This window comes from Pipra filicauda, unplaced genomic scaffold, assembly GCF_003945595.2.
Source record: "Pipra filicauda isolate LSUMZ 115617 unplaced genomic scaffold, ASM394559v2 scaffold570_size292671_pilon, whole genome shotgun sequence".
In the NCBI taxonomy this organism is placed as follows: Eukaryota; Metazoa; Chordata; class Aves; order Passeriformes; family Pipridae; genus Pipra; species Pipra filicauda.
Genome location: NW_024104721.1, coordinates 247,434 through 262,233, shown reverse-complemented (window position 1 = coordinate 262,233; position 14,800 = coordinate 247,434). Strand labels below are relative to the sequence as shown.

The window sequence follows — 14,800 nt, the reverse complement described above, 5'->3', positions numbered from 1 at the left end:
GAGGAAGGCGGGCAGAACAGCTGCCTGGGAGATGTGGTGAGGTGAAATATCTCACTGTGGGCCGGGCAGCAGCTTCAAAAATTCCTCCCTCAACTGAGTTTTGATTTCAGTTCCACACTGGGGGAATGAGAACCTTAGTGCCTGCTCCAAGACTTGCTCCTGGTTTTTCATCACTGGTGGTTTATTGTGAAGTATTGTAACACACAGGGGGTTCTCCTCTCCCAAGAAAGCACCCAACCAGTTGTCCCTCCACTGGGAGGGACAAAGCAGCTTGAGATATATAAAATACCCTGAGACCTAGAGAAGATCTTTCAGAGGAACAGATAATTGCCCTCCAGCCCTTTCCAGTGCCTAAAGGGGCTCCAGGAGAGCTGGAGAGGGACTGGGGACAAGGCATGGAGGGACAGGACACAGGGAATGGCTTCCCAGTGCCAGAGGGCAGGGTTAGATGGGATACTGGGAAGGAATTGTTGGCTGTGAGGGTGGGGAGGCCCTGGCCCAGGTTGGGCAGAGAAGCTGTGGCTGCCCCTGGATCCCTGGAAGTGTCCAAGGCCAGGTTGGAGCAACCTGGGCTAGTGGAAGGTGTCCCTGCCCATGGCAGTGGGATGGAATGAGACGGTCTTTAAAATCCCTTCCAACCCAAACCATTCCATAATTCCATGTCACAGGAACATCCACATGAGCTCCTTGGGACCCTTCACTCACAACAACCTCTCAGAGAGACACAAGGTGTTCCACGAAGGATCTGCCAAATCCCACATGACAAAACCCAGTACTAAGCTGTTCAGGAAGAAGCCTTAGGATTCCATGGCAGCTGAGCAGGAGTTCTCAGAACTCCCAAATTTCAAGTTTAAACCCCGCCTACCTTGCCCTTACAGCACCTTCCCTTTTAATATTTATTTCCCCTGTTGTCTGCCTTCCCCTCAACCATCAGGATGGAGAGGGGAACTCAGGTCCCGAAGCCAGTTGATATAAGTGAGGAAAACTGGCTCAAATAAGTATCCCTGAGCCCTTCAACAGATTGTTTTAATCTCCCTGTTAAACAACAATATGGAGAGATATTAGAGAGCTCCCATTTCTCGCCGAGGACTGCAAATCTGTACATTAATTGCTGTCTATGAAGTGCCTTAAGAGCCTTGGACAGAAGGAGGGAGAGAAATGCCAAGCATTATATTATTAACTCCTCTGCCTGGGCGTGTGCTTGGGTACATGCTTTACATTTCAGATTAAAGCCCACTTGGAAACAATCAGATGATGCTCAGGAGACAAAACTCGGCAGGAAAGGGATGAAAAGGGAAAAAATTCCAGGCAGATGGCCGGGGGGAGGTCACAGGGAAAACAACCCAGGTGTTGGGAGGAGGGGTAAAAACATCTGGCTGCCCTCCCAAAGCTCTGCTTGGCAACTTTTAGGGCAGTTTTGACGTGGGAAGGGTTAAAAAGCTGCTCGGCTGGGATAGGGAGTCATCTTCATTTAGGGAAAGGTGTAAGTTATCTTTGCTTTGCATCCAACAGGACACAAAGTTCCCAAAAAGAATTCCTGTGAAAGCATCAGGGTAGTAGAGGATTTTCCCATGTCAGCCTGTACCCCCCCAAAGCACCAAGGTCAGTCCCCAAATTCGCCAGCGCGACACGAGCCCGTGTCCACCAGGACATTCCAAATGGTGGGCAAAGCTCATCTGTTTTCCAGCCATGGATTCCTACACCTGTGGGATTTGTGGAGCCACAAATCCAGCAGAGTCCCAGCCCACCAGGAACACCCCAGGTACGTACGTGTTTGGCAGCAATTCTGGAAGCCCCGACGATGTTCCCGTTGTTGTCCAACACGTCAATTCCTTCTTCCAGCTCCGTGTGCCTCATCAGGACAACGTTGCAGATATTGGCACTGGCTGAGGATGGGAAAAGCAGGATGATTAGCCCTGGTCAACACCCAGTGGCAGCTCCTTCAGCTTTCCTTCCTTTCCTTCCACCAATCTGCCCAGGAGTTTCTGCGAGTTGCTCTTGTCCCAAAACAAAATTGGGATTCTTCGGAGGAGAATAACAACAAAGATCATTTTCTTTACTTGCAAAACAATCAGAAATGTGTGGATCCAAGGAAATACCAGCATTTCCAGGTGTTGCTGTTCACACATCCTCCCACCCTCTCCCCGGTGATCCTTCACCAGATATTTCCTCCTACTAAGTCAAAACAGGTCCTTGAACTGGGTGGCCAGTTGGGCTTGGCTAACCAGGAACTGCTGAGGGACAGCTGCCTCTTCTGATGGGACATCCCAGAGTGGGACTGTGCCCTTCCCAAACCAGCACACTTCTTAAATAAACGATTTTCATAGAACCATGGAATGGTTTGGGTTGGAAGGGATCTTTCAAGGCCATCTAGTCCATCCCCCTGCCATGGGCAGGAACACCTTCCACTAGACCAGGTTGCTCCAAGCCCTGTCCAACCTGGCCTTGGACACTTCCAGGGATGAGGCAGCCACAGCTGCTCTGGGAAAATAAGGAAAAATAGTCAGGAGAACTAGTGGAAAATCTAGTGGAAGGTGTCCCTGCCCATGGCAGGGGGTTGGAATCAGATGGTCTTTAAGGTCCCTTCCATCCCAAACCATCCCATGATTCTGTGATTTCACACATTTTAGGGTGGAAATGGCTCCATGGGCTTATTTTCTGGAGTTACAGACCCGTTTCTTTGCTTTATGAATATTTTTCTGAGCGATGACAGCTCTTTATCCCACCTGACATTTCCCAGTCTCAGCCCTGCATTCACAGCACAGCTGGAAGCAGGTCCAGGACCCTTTCTGACCCCCCCCTTGCCCACCCTGTGGTTTTTGCAGCCTCGAGATGACCCCAAATCCTGCTCCTGAAGTGATGTATTAAGAGTTGGGGTTGAGAAACACCCTTGCAGGTGCAGCCTCTCTCCGGGGCTCAGCCGCTCCTTAAATTCTTCCCCGGAAAAGCTGCTAATTCCTCCAAAACTTTAGGCTTTGATAAACTGGCATTTTCCAGCACCTCCCCACCACCACATTTCGCCTCAAACTTTCCGACCAGAACTAATCCAAACCCACTGTTGCTGCAAGTACCACCGCTTTCCAAAAATGTGCTTCTGTGCTGCTTGATGGGTTAATATTCGCTAATTAATCTCAACTCATGTCATATAACAAATGTCTAATTTTTTGAGGGTGGTGGGTGGGTGAGCCCTATATGAACACAGCTCTCTGCAATCAAGGATGATTTGTGGTGACAAATGCTCCTTACACTCGAGAAGGAGAGGAACATACACACACGCACACTCTGTCTCTCCCTTCAATATTCCAACTACGGGACCGCTCTCCCCATCTATCAAAAGATCTGTTTTACCAACCCTTCAGCTCCTTAAATCCCAGATAAAAAAGCAAACAGGCATTTCATTTAAAGAAAGTTTAGCCCCCCCTCCCCCCCACCTTGTTGTGGTTTTTTTTGTTTTTTTTTCTTTTTTAACACTCACATGCCCCCTTCTTCTACTTGTCAGTCAAAACCGAGCGGATAAAAAAACACGTCAGAGGAGATGCTCTGGCCAAGGATGCACCAGCACAAGGTTCCTGTGAGACTCAGGATGGGGTGGCCAGACCTGAAGCTCCCAAAATGCTTCTCTGGATTCACTGACCTGGTGGTCCCAAATTCAAAACCTGATTCCAGCCCGTTTGTCTGAGACAGGCAACTCACTGACCTGCTCCCGCTCTGCTTTCTCAGAAAGCAGAAAATGCTGCTAATTATGGCTAAATTTGGATTTTATAGATGTCTCAAAGGCAGGGGGGGATGAGAAATAAAGAAATTTCTGTGCAAAGAAACTGATTTTCAGAATTTGGGAAGGAATTGTGGTGATAAAGCCTGGAAACCACTGCTGTGAAAACACTCCGTGGCGTATTGGAAATGGGGTTCAGACACCAAAACAAGCCACTTTTATATGTTTACATATATATTTTCTATACCAAGGTGCTCTCCACACATTAAACACATCCTTGTGTGCCACCTAAACACGTGTAACAATTTTAACCACACACACACACTAAAACAAAAGCTCAGGGAGACGAAATCCTTCATCCCTCTCCCATCCCTGTAATAAATATCTTTCTACAGCTTTAACATCCTTCAGAGCAGGTTTTGGGATGCAACTTTTGGGGTTTTCTGCGGGATTTTTAGCCAAGAACACCTCCAGTGATGCCCCTTACCTCGGTGGCAGCTCTTCACACCCAGTTCTTGGGAAGAAGAGGGGAAATTGGGTTCCTTGCAATAACCCTGGGCATTGATATCCTTCCCCACCTCATCCCTGAGAAAGGACCAAGCCCCTCCTTGCTCAGATTCAGCTCTGCAGAACACAGCTCCAACATACTCCTTCCCTTTTCCTGTTCTTTCCATGAAGAACACCTTCACCAGATGATGCTCCAGGGTGACCAACATCAACCCCAAAAAACCCTTTTACACCAGGGCAGCCACTGGCTCTGCAAAACCTTGGCCATCTCCACGAGCTGCTCCACCTGGCTTGGTTTCCTGGATCCATCCCCTGGGACAGGGGAGGGTTTTTTTTAGGAAAAAACATGTGATTTTCAGCTACTACAAACCAACTTTGGAGGAGGGGGAGGGCATGGCCCACCCTCCTGGCACCACTTTATGTCCTACAGGCAGAACTTCTGCACTTATGGGTTATTTTATGGTGCAAAGATAACTGTTCCACCACCCAGAGAAGACACACACACCGTGCAGGGAGTCTCTGAGGGCACCAAGACCCCCAGATCAGCTTTCCCAGTGCCTGCCCAAAGCTTTTTGGAGCCTCTATGAGCACCTCTGCTGGGAATCTTGTTCCCTTCCCCCCAGACAGCAGCTGCCCTTCCCCAAGGCTCCATCTCCTGGGATAACTCGGGATGAGAGACCAGAAAGCTTTGGGGCATCCCTCCAGTTTTCCAGCTGTTATCAACCACAGCTGGAGATCAACAGGAGAGGGAAGCAAGGGAAAACTGCTTAGTGGGAGTGGTTTCATAGAATCCCAGGATCATTAAGCTTGGAAAAGACCTCTGAGATCATCAAGTCCAACCATTCCCCCAGGTCCACCACTAACCCATGTCCCTGAGTGCCACATCCCCACGTTTTTTTTTTGGGATCAAGAGCTGTCTTTTCACGCAGAAAAAGAGAAATTCTGCCTTTTTTTGCTGGGGGCTGGTGGTTCAAAAGTAATTGGAAGACGAGCCTTAATTAAACAGTTTGTCCAGGTCTGCAAACCAATAACTCACAGCTTTCTGAACCACCAAACAGCAATTAGTGGGAGGACTCCTGATGTCCTGGCACATAACGAAGCATGACGGTACACAAATAAAATAGGAGCTGGAGAATTAATTGCAGGCTAAACAAATTAATTATGGGTCCTCAATCAATGCCAACACAAACGTAACCTCTTCCTCCTCACACCTTGGGATGAAAATAGATCAACCCGGCAGCAAAGATTCCCTGTGTGTGTGTCTTTGACTCAGACCCCGCCTTGGAGCTGCCTCCCGGGGCTTGGACTCACCCCAAGTGCCCTCCTGGTTATAAAAACCCAGGGAAAATTGAAACCCTCTAAAATATATCCCAGGAAGATCATCATCATAATGTCAACAGATCCTCTGTGTACAAGGAAAGGGCTCAGGAATAAGAAGGAGTGTGACACCCAGACCGCAATCCCCGTCACCCCCTGCTCTGCAGACAGAGCAAGCAGCTGTTTTTCTGGAAGAAAAGGGGGGAAAAAAAACCCCAGTTACTCAGGAACTGAAGTCTGGAGGGTCAGGGCAAGCATGTCAATATTAAAAAAAAGAGCAGCAGGACCAGAAAGCAACAGTTAAAGGGGCTCAGGTAAAGGGGCTGAGCATCCTCGAGTGAAACTCCGAGGACGTGGCACTTGCACAGCAAAGGGAAAAGCTTAAAGGAAAGTTCTGCATTAAATGGCTGAAAAGGGACCTGGAACAGAGAGCAAAACCCCCTTTTGTTTAATCATTTCCCTCATTCTTGGGCAATTTTTGCACCATCTTTATAAATAAAAGTTTCCCTAAAGCCACTGGTGATTTTTCATGGTTAAAATAACTCATCATTTGCTCAAGGTTGTTACTAGAGGCTCCAGCAAAAGCTGAGTCCAGCCTGTCCCTTCCCTCACTCAGCAAACAGTCAATAAAATGCTGGTAATATGCTCCAAAAAGCCTTAATTCTTCACACACTTCAGTCTGTTTTTAATCAGTGGCTCTCACAAATCTGTATATTCAGAGTAGAACCATTTAATTGCATTTTATTGTAAAACAACCATAATGCCACTGCTTATTTGAAGATCTGATTTGACGTGATTCAAACCAGATCTCGCAAATTAAATGCCCTCAGATTTGAATGGACAAGGACCAGCCAACACTGGTCATTTTTTAAGCTGCTTGAGAGTGGAAAGTGCAGCTGAAAAGCCTCGTGAGCTGCCCCCACTGGCAGCTTGGCACCATTTTCCTGCCAAAAAGCTGCTTTGCACCATCCCACCACTGTCTGCACCAACTCAGGGACCCACCACTGAGGGGCCACGAGCAAGAAGGCAGGAATCAGGTGTCCATCCCAGTGGCTTTTGGCCACCAGTAGGTTTACAGTCAACACTTTGAACATAAAGGAAAGGTGTTATTTCTTACCGACAGCAGGGAACGGCACAAACCTCTGGATCAGGAGACGAGTGGCCGGGGTAAACTTGTTTGCTCTCTGAATCAGAACATTAAGGCCCACCTTGGAATGGAAAAAAAAACAAACAAGAGATGCAGAACGAGTTCATTACAAGGAGCAGGGCAGATGTCACAGCTTGCAGACACTTTGGGGTCTCACCCCACACAGAAGCGTTTGAGAACCAAACCCCACACACACTGCGGGGTTTCTCTGTGTTGGGTTCAACCCCTTATCCAACAAAGGGTTAAATCCAACTGTGGAGCTTCAATGAAGGGTTGATGCCAACTGTTTGGTTTACAGAGAGGGCTGAACCCAACTGCTGGGCTTAAATGAAGGGCTGAACCCAAGTGTTGGGTTTATATGTACTGTTGAACTCAACTGTTGGATTGAATCCTACCATTGGGTTTAAATCAGGGATTGGACCCAACCATTGGGTTTAAATTAAGGATTGAACCCAACTGTTCGGTTTATATGAAGGGTTGAACCCAACTGTTGAGTTTTTACGAAATTTTGGGCACAGTCATTGGGTTGAATCCAACCATTGGGTTTAAATGAAGGATTGAACCCAAGTGTTGGGCTTAAATGAAGGGCTGAACCCAAATGTTGGGTTTATATGAAGGGTTTAACCCAACTGTTGGATTGAACCAATCATTGGCTTTAAATTAAGAATTGAACTCAACACTGGGCTTCAATGAAGGGTTGAACCCAACTGCTGGGCTTAAATGAAGGGCTGAACCCAAGTGTTGGGTTTAAATGAAAAGCTGAACCCAGCTGTTGGACTGAACCCAACCACTGGGTTTAAATTAAAGATTGAACTAAACTGTTGGGTTTAAATTAAGGATTGGACCCAACTATTGGGTTTAAATTAAGGATTGAACTAAACTGCTTGGTTTAAATTAAGGATTGGACCCAACCACTGGGTTTAAATTAAGGACTGGACCCAACCATTGGGCTTAAACCCTTTCCAGCTAAAAGACAAGCGAGAAACCACTGAACACCTTTGAGTCCTTCTGGAAATCCCTCAGCTCCATTTTTACCCAGTTCACCAGCATTTTCCACATCCAGCACGAAATCCTTGATGCTGGGAACCCTCACTTGGCTGGGGAAAACCCAAATAATAGTGGTGGTGGTGGCCCAACGCAATTAATTCCTTCTCCAGGGTCTGTGCAAACGACACCACCCCACTCCAATAAAAACCTTTGGGCTATGAAGTTTATTATAACCACGGATCAGTTTTTGTTGCCTCCTCCAACCCTTGATTAATGCTCTCCATAGTTTTTCATGGACCTATGTAATTCAGATGTTACTATAAGCAGCAAGGAGGAGCATTGCTGCCTCATAAGCCTCAGCTTGATAATAGTGATAGTTTGGAGAACCTCCATCAAAATTGGTTTCAAGCAGAAACGGGGTTAAAAATTAAACAAACCTGTTCATGGGGAATGACTTGTCACTTCAAATTACTTCAAATTACTCTCCCTCACAATATCTGCTCTTTTTCCTCCCCCAAAAAAAACCCCAAACCCCAAACGCACGAACAAAACCCAACAGCCCCAAGACGGGAATTTTGGGCTGGAAATGCGAGTCTTCAGCAACGTGTGGCCAAAGAGTTTTCAGCCAAAAACGCAGCAAAATTTAAAAAAAAAAAAAAAAAAATCAGCCAAAGCCAAAAAGCTGCCAGAAAATAGTGATTTGGGGGGTTTTAAGACGAAAAGCAAAGCAGGGGAGAACATATTTTGTGAGCTGCTACATTATACATGAATCCGCAGCGCATCCCGACTTTTCGGAGGCTGAGAGGAAGATGTTGAGAAGAACAACTGCTGGGTAAGCCCTGCATAAGCAAAGTGCTGGTTTTCAAACCCTGTGAAGTATTTCCAGAGCCTTTCTCCAAGGCTTTCACCATGACTCCAAGCAGGAGTCCTTCCTCCTGTCCTTGGCCAACACGACTCTAATGCTGAGCCCAAGAGAGTCGTGGTGGTGCTTGTTAGTCTGGGCAACAATGAGGGGTTTGTCTTGATCTTCTCCCCCCTTCCAAAATGACTGAATTCATTTTTTTCTACATTTTTCCAAGTGTCGGGATGTGCATTTTCAAAATCTCAATGCTTCCAGAAACTGTAAAGCAGCCTAAGACGTGTGGCTTGAAGAATAGGACACTTTTAAGCCTGGCTTTGCTGCTCTTGCCCCGTGGATTTGGGCATTTACAGCCTGGATATGGTTAATCTGCCTCCATGATGAATTTTGTTGGGTTTGCAGCCTCTGCTTGTAGGTTTGATGGAGGGATTTGACCATGAAGTGGAAGAGCAGCAGTTTTTGAAAGAGCAAAGATGAGTCTGGGAGAGGCACCGCTGTGAGGCCACCGCTAACAAAAGCATTTTACTTTCAGATTCAATGTGATGAAGTTGCTTCCCCACTTACAGTCACCACCCTGCTGGGAACATGACATTAAATGTTGCTATAGATTTAAATCCAATCTCCCAAATTCCCAACACAAGGACTGGATAGAGGGAACTAATGAGGGTTTTGTTTTCTGCAGTTTGGAAATTGCTTTAGCCAATCTGTGAACTCTTTTCTGCGGGTCAGGAAGTGTGGGATGAGGGCAAACAGGTCACAGAGGGTATCTGACAATGAGCAGGGACTCCTCAACCTCAGTTCCCCCTAAGGAAAAGGGCCATTAGCAAGGAGAGGTTAATGAGTTTATTTACATGGGGCTGCCAAAGAACACTGTTGAGGCAAATTCATCACTAAAAATCAACTGCAGGATTATTATTGTGATCCTCACCTTTCCTACAGCCTGTCCCTGGTCTGGGATCTACAGCACTGGTGTAGATCTGGGATCTACAGCACATGGATCACAGAGTCCGCTGGGATTCATCCCACCAAATGTGGCAGAATCACAGAATCATTTGGGTTGGAAAAGACCTCTGAGATCATCCAGTCCAACCATTCCCCAGCGCTGCCAAGGCCACCACTGACCCATGTCCCCAAGTGCCACATCCACAGGGCTTTTAAATCCTTTCAGGAATGGTGACTCCAACACTGTCCTGGGCAGCCAGTGCTTGACAACCCTTTTGGTGAAGGAATTCTTCCTAATATCCAATCTCAACCTCTCCTGGTGCAACTTAAGGCTGCTTCCTCTTATCCCATGGGCTCCCTTTGCAGCTCAGCACAGAGAAATGAGCTTTTTGAAGGGTTTTCATTCTTCTCCCACTGGTTTCAGTGCAGTACTGGTTTGGGATATTCATAGAATCATGGAATGGTTTGGATTGGAAGGGACCTTAAAGATCATCCAGATCCACCTCCTGCCGTGGAACAACTTCCACAAGACCAGGTTGCTCCAACCTCCATCCAGCCTGGCCTTGGACACTTCCAGGGATGGGGAGTCATCCACATATTCCTACGCTGTGACCTGGATTAGAGGACAAATCCAGCTTCTTCAAATTGCCTGGTTTGTTGAGGTTTTTTCCTCCAGAGCACTTCCTTGATCTGGCTGATGGAGCATCCCAAAAATCCAGGGGAAGCTGGACACAGGGATACATTACACAACAGTTCCTAAAATCCCACAACACGAAACCAGGACCAAACACCGTCGACGGGAGAGAAACCTTACTCAAGGCTCTGTTGTGCCTCTGGGCACCACTCTGCCTTTCCTTCATCCCTCTTCCTGAAGAATTCCTGCTATTTATTTTGCCACCAGGTTTGTTTTCAGCATCAACAACATTATCTCAGCAGAAGGACAATGTTTGCGACGTCGCCCCACCTTGAAACTGGTACCACCAAATACCATCACACAGACCAACACTTCTGCTTCCTTTTCTTTTCCTGCTTGTCTCAAAAACTTCCCACCTCACGTCCACCACGACACAAGTTTTAAATCAGAAATTTTATTAAAAAATCCCTGATTCCCCCCCCCCCCTCCTTTAATTAAGATTTTTGAAGCCCGAGAGATGGGGCTTTTGAATGCCTGAAGTTGGCAAGGACCAAACCATTTGCTAAAGGGCTAACCCTGCACCTCTTAAACCAGTTCTAGTGCAGTAAATACACTCAAAAAAACCCAGGAAGTTATTTCACTTCATTTTGAGAGGGAATTTTTATAAAATATAGGAATATTAAGAGTTCAGGGAGCAAGGTGGACATTGGTTGGCAGGTGACACCACCGAAGTGTCACTGAGAAGCTCTCCACACTTTGTTAACTCTGCTGGGGAAACCACCACTGATTTTAGGGATTCAGCTTTGGGACAACCCTGACCACTGCAGTTGGAGCCAGTTGCTCCAAGTGACCTGGGAAGTCCACTTGGAAGGAGGGATTGGCTCCAAAGAAGCTTTTCCTTCATCCCTCCAATCACCAGATTGCTGGATTCGAACACTAATTGCATCTGATGAGTCCCAAACAGCCAAGCTGAAGAAAAGAGCATTAGGAGAAGGAAGGAAAAAACTCATTCATTAGGGCTGGGAGGTGAAGAGGCTGGGAGAGATGGAAAACTGGGCTGTTTCCCAACTGGAGCTTTACCAAGGCAAGGAGAACAGAATGGAGGAGTCTAAGGGAAGGGAAAAGCAATAAGGATCCGTGTGGAGAAGGAAGTTAGAGAGGAGCAAGAGCGTGGAAAGGAGGAAATGTCACACCCAAGATGACTGGAAGAAGGGATGACCACAACAATCCCCAAGTGGATTTTTCCATGGGAAAAAACGGTGTAGTCTCGAGAAAGAAGCAAGATTGCAGGAGAGGCAGGAGCAGGAAAACAGGGGATTCATACTGGTAATGAGACAAACTTGGTTTGGAAGATGATGGAGAAAGGAAGACAGTGGGATGGATCCACGCCTGAAACAAGAGAATGTTGCCTCAATATCAAGTTTTCCATGAACCTGGGCCCTGCATCACACCTGGGTGTTGTGGGGCTGGGCAGGGGCAGAGGGAAACGGCATCAATGAGAACAAATTTGCTGGAAACAAAGAAACACCAATGGAACAAGAGAGAAAATGCTGCAGAGAAGCACATGGAGCTGGGAAGGCAGCACTCAAAGAATCACAGAACAGTTGGGGTTGGAAGGGACCTTAAGGACCATCTCATTCCACCCCTCTGCCATGGGCAGGGCCACCTTCTACTAGCCCAGGCTGCTCCAAGCCCCGTCCAACCTGGCCTTGGACACTTCCAGGGATGGAGTTGGCAAGGACCTGGTGCTTGCCATGTACTTCTAAATCCAGAGGCAGGATGGGAAGTGGCTGCTACAGCTCCAATGATTTCTGGGATCAACGGAGGAATTTCCAAGCTGGCCTTCCAGTCTGAATGATCCAACCAGTCTCTTCTGGTGTCTGAACACAGCATCTGTGAATCCACAGAGAAGAGGAGCAGGAACAGGAGATTTTTGATTCAGATTTTAGAGCCATTTAAAAGCAGCGAGCAGGAGTTTATCACCCCAGCCCACTGTGATTTTCCTCCTGCCCCTGGCTGCCCAGTTCACCTCCGTGGAGGCTGCAGGCCACGCTCCATCCTCTCCCACCCCTCACCCTGCTTTGCACCGACTTCCTCCGGCTTCCAAAGGTTCCTTGCCTGCCCTAAGTGAGGGACAGTCCTGAGGGCAGTGGGTGGCCTCCTGTGCTGTCTCACAGGCTGATTATGGGCCTCACACCACATTCACAGCCTGTCAATGCAGCCTCACAGACAATTATCGGGAAGAAGGAGCTGGGATTAGAAAAATCCACAGGGGCACCTCCACCTACGGAGGAGAGGGAAAAATTGTGTGTGTGTGTGTGTGAGTTCAGTGTGCAAAGGGAGCAGGGAAGGAGGAACAGTCCATGGATTGAGGAACTGATGGCACAGGAGCTGACCCAGAGCAGGGATGCCCTCCCTGCCAGGCTGAATCGGTCCAACAGCTCCTGTCCTTCCTCACACGGGGAAAACAAAATCCATCAAGATCCTGATCTTTTATTGCTCATTAATTTTATAAGTGTAACAAACCAGTCCAACTCTAATTTAATTAAAGTTCTTCGATTCTCCTGCTAGCTTTGGTCAGAGACCCTCAGGCATCACCTGGATGTGACTCCTGGGGATGGTCCTGTGCAGGGCCAAGAGTTGGACTCCATGATCCCTGTGGATCCCTTCCAGCTCTGCATATCCTGGGATTCTGGATTAAAGCTGAGCTGTGGGACTCAGGGCTCCAAGGGCAGGTAATGCCAAAGCCAACTGCGACCCAACCACTGCAACATTAATGTTATTTTCCAGAGATAATCCTGTGCTTGAAGAGTCTTCACCTCTCAGCTTCCTTAGGAGAAATTGGATATTTTGGCTGAAATCCTACGTGGTCGTGAATGTCTTGGGTTGTAAGGGATGTTTTCCAGCAAAACCCCCTAGACTTTGCAAAATGCTGATTTTTTTTTTTTTTAAGAGGGGGCAGAGAAATCCAACTTGTTTAAAAATATCATTTTTGCCATGTCCATCTGTCCAGAAGCAACAACTCAACTGCTGCAGCTGCTTATTGGATGAAAACACACCCAAACCCACAAACCAAGATCAAGAGTGTCAAGGGTCCTAAAACTGATCTGTACAAAGCTCCAGACTAGCAGAGATGGTGTTTCCCTTGCAATTTTCCAAGAAAAAAAAGTATCATGGAATCATAGCATCGTTTAGGTTGGAAAAGTCCTCCCAGATCAAACAAGTCCAACCATTCCCCAGCACTGCCAAGGCCACCATTGACCCATGTCCCCAAATGCCACATCCAGAGGGATTTTAAACCCCTCCAGGGATGGGGGGACTCCACCACTGCCCTGAGCAGCTCCTTCCAATGCCTGACAACCCTTTCCATGAAGAAATTCTTCTTGATGTCCAACCCAAACCTCCCCTGGAGCAACTTGGGGCCATTCCCTCTCCTCCTGTCCCTTGTTCCCTGGGAGCAGAGCCTGATCCCTCCCCAGTTCCCCCCTCCTGTCAGGGAGTTGCAGAAGGTCCCCCTTGAGCCTCCTTTTCTCCAGGCTGAGCCCCCCCAGCTCCCTCAGTTGCTCCTGGAGCTCCAGACACAGGACACCTCAGCAAACCAGACCAGGAATCTGAAACTGCCCCGTTTTTCTCCAGTTTTCACCCAGTTTGGCTTTACAGAAATTCAAGTTTAACCCCATAAACTTTCAGTTGGTGAAAGCACTGGGTGTGTACCCTGCAATAACCCAGAGCATCAGTAAATCCCACTGGCATCAGTTCCCCACCTCCCCTGCCTTGTCCAGAGTCAGGATTTAGGATCAGGAAGCAAGGAGGCACGTCTAAAATGAAAAGACCTGGGTCTACCTGTGAAGAGGTGCTTTAAACACCCTCCTGTCCGACCAGCAGTGACTCCAAGGTGAGTCATTATAGGAGCTGACAAACCAAAGTTGTTAATGGCATTAATCACCTGATTTTTTAAGGCAAGGTTACCCAGTAATGTAAGACAAAAAGAAACATCCAAGTGCTGAGCAGGTACATTTTAAGTGTGGAGATCAATGCAAAGCATCCAGCCTGGCTGGCAGTCATGGTTACTGACACTTCATCTCTCTCTCTCTCTTACACAAAAGAAGACAAAACACCTACTTTTGTCAGAATTTAGCTCAGGTTGCTAAGTGAGAACAACATATTTATTTGTCTCTGTGCTGACAAGACCACAAATCCCAAACTTGGACTTAATAAAAACATTGTTAGAAGTTACAAACCCTGGTTTGTTTGAAAGGGGAAGGAGGGAGCTTGGGAATTGGGGTAAATCCCACCATCCCTTCACATCAGTGGTGTCTGATCTCACACACATGGTTTTGCTTCCCCTTTCACTGGGGGAGAACTGAAGCCCTGACTAAAGGGAAATCCCAGAATAAGCTGAGCTGGAAGGGAACCCCAAGGACCATCCAGCCCAACCCTCAGCCCTGCACAGGCCCAGCCCCAAGAGTCCCACCCTGTGCCCCAGAGGATCAGCCAAACCCTCCTGGAGCTCTGGCAGCCTTGGGGCTGTGCCCACTGCCCTGGGGAGCCTGGGCAGTGCCCAACCACCCTCTGGGGGAAGAACTTCTTTCTCAGATCCAACCTAAACCTTGGCTGTCACGAGATGTTTCCTGGTTAACTTACACTTATATAAATAAAACACACTCTGTGTCCCTGCCAGGTTTCCCATGGTCT

At 47.6% G+C, this 14,800-nt stretch overlaps 1 protein-coding gene across 1 annotated transcript in view; it reads right to left on the bottom strand.

The window, feature by feature from the left end:
* Nucleotides 1-14,800, bottom strand: part of SFXN5 (sideroflexin 5) — a 99,669-nt gene that overhangs the window by 30,389 nt on the left and 54,480 nt on the right. The window contains exons 10-11 of the mRNA XM_027715610.2: nt 6,654-6,744; nt 1,771-1,886 (exon numbers count right to left, since the gene is read on the bottom strand). Of these exons, the coding sequence (XP_027571411.1) occupies nt 1,771-1,886; nt 6,654-6,744 (207 nt within the window). The remainder of the gene's footprint in view (nt 1-1,770; nt 1,887-6,653; nt 6,745-14,800) is intronic.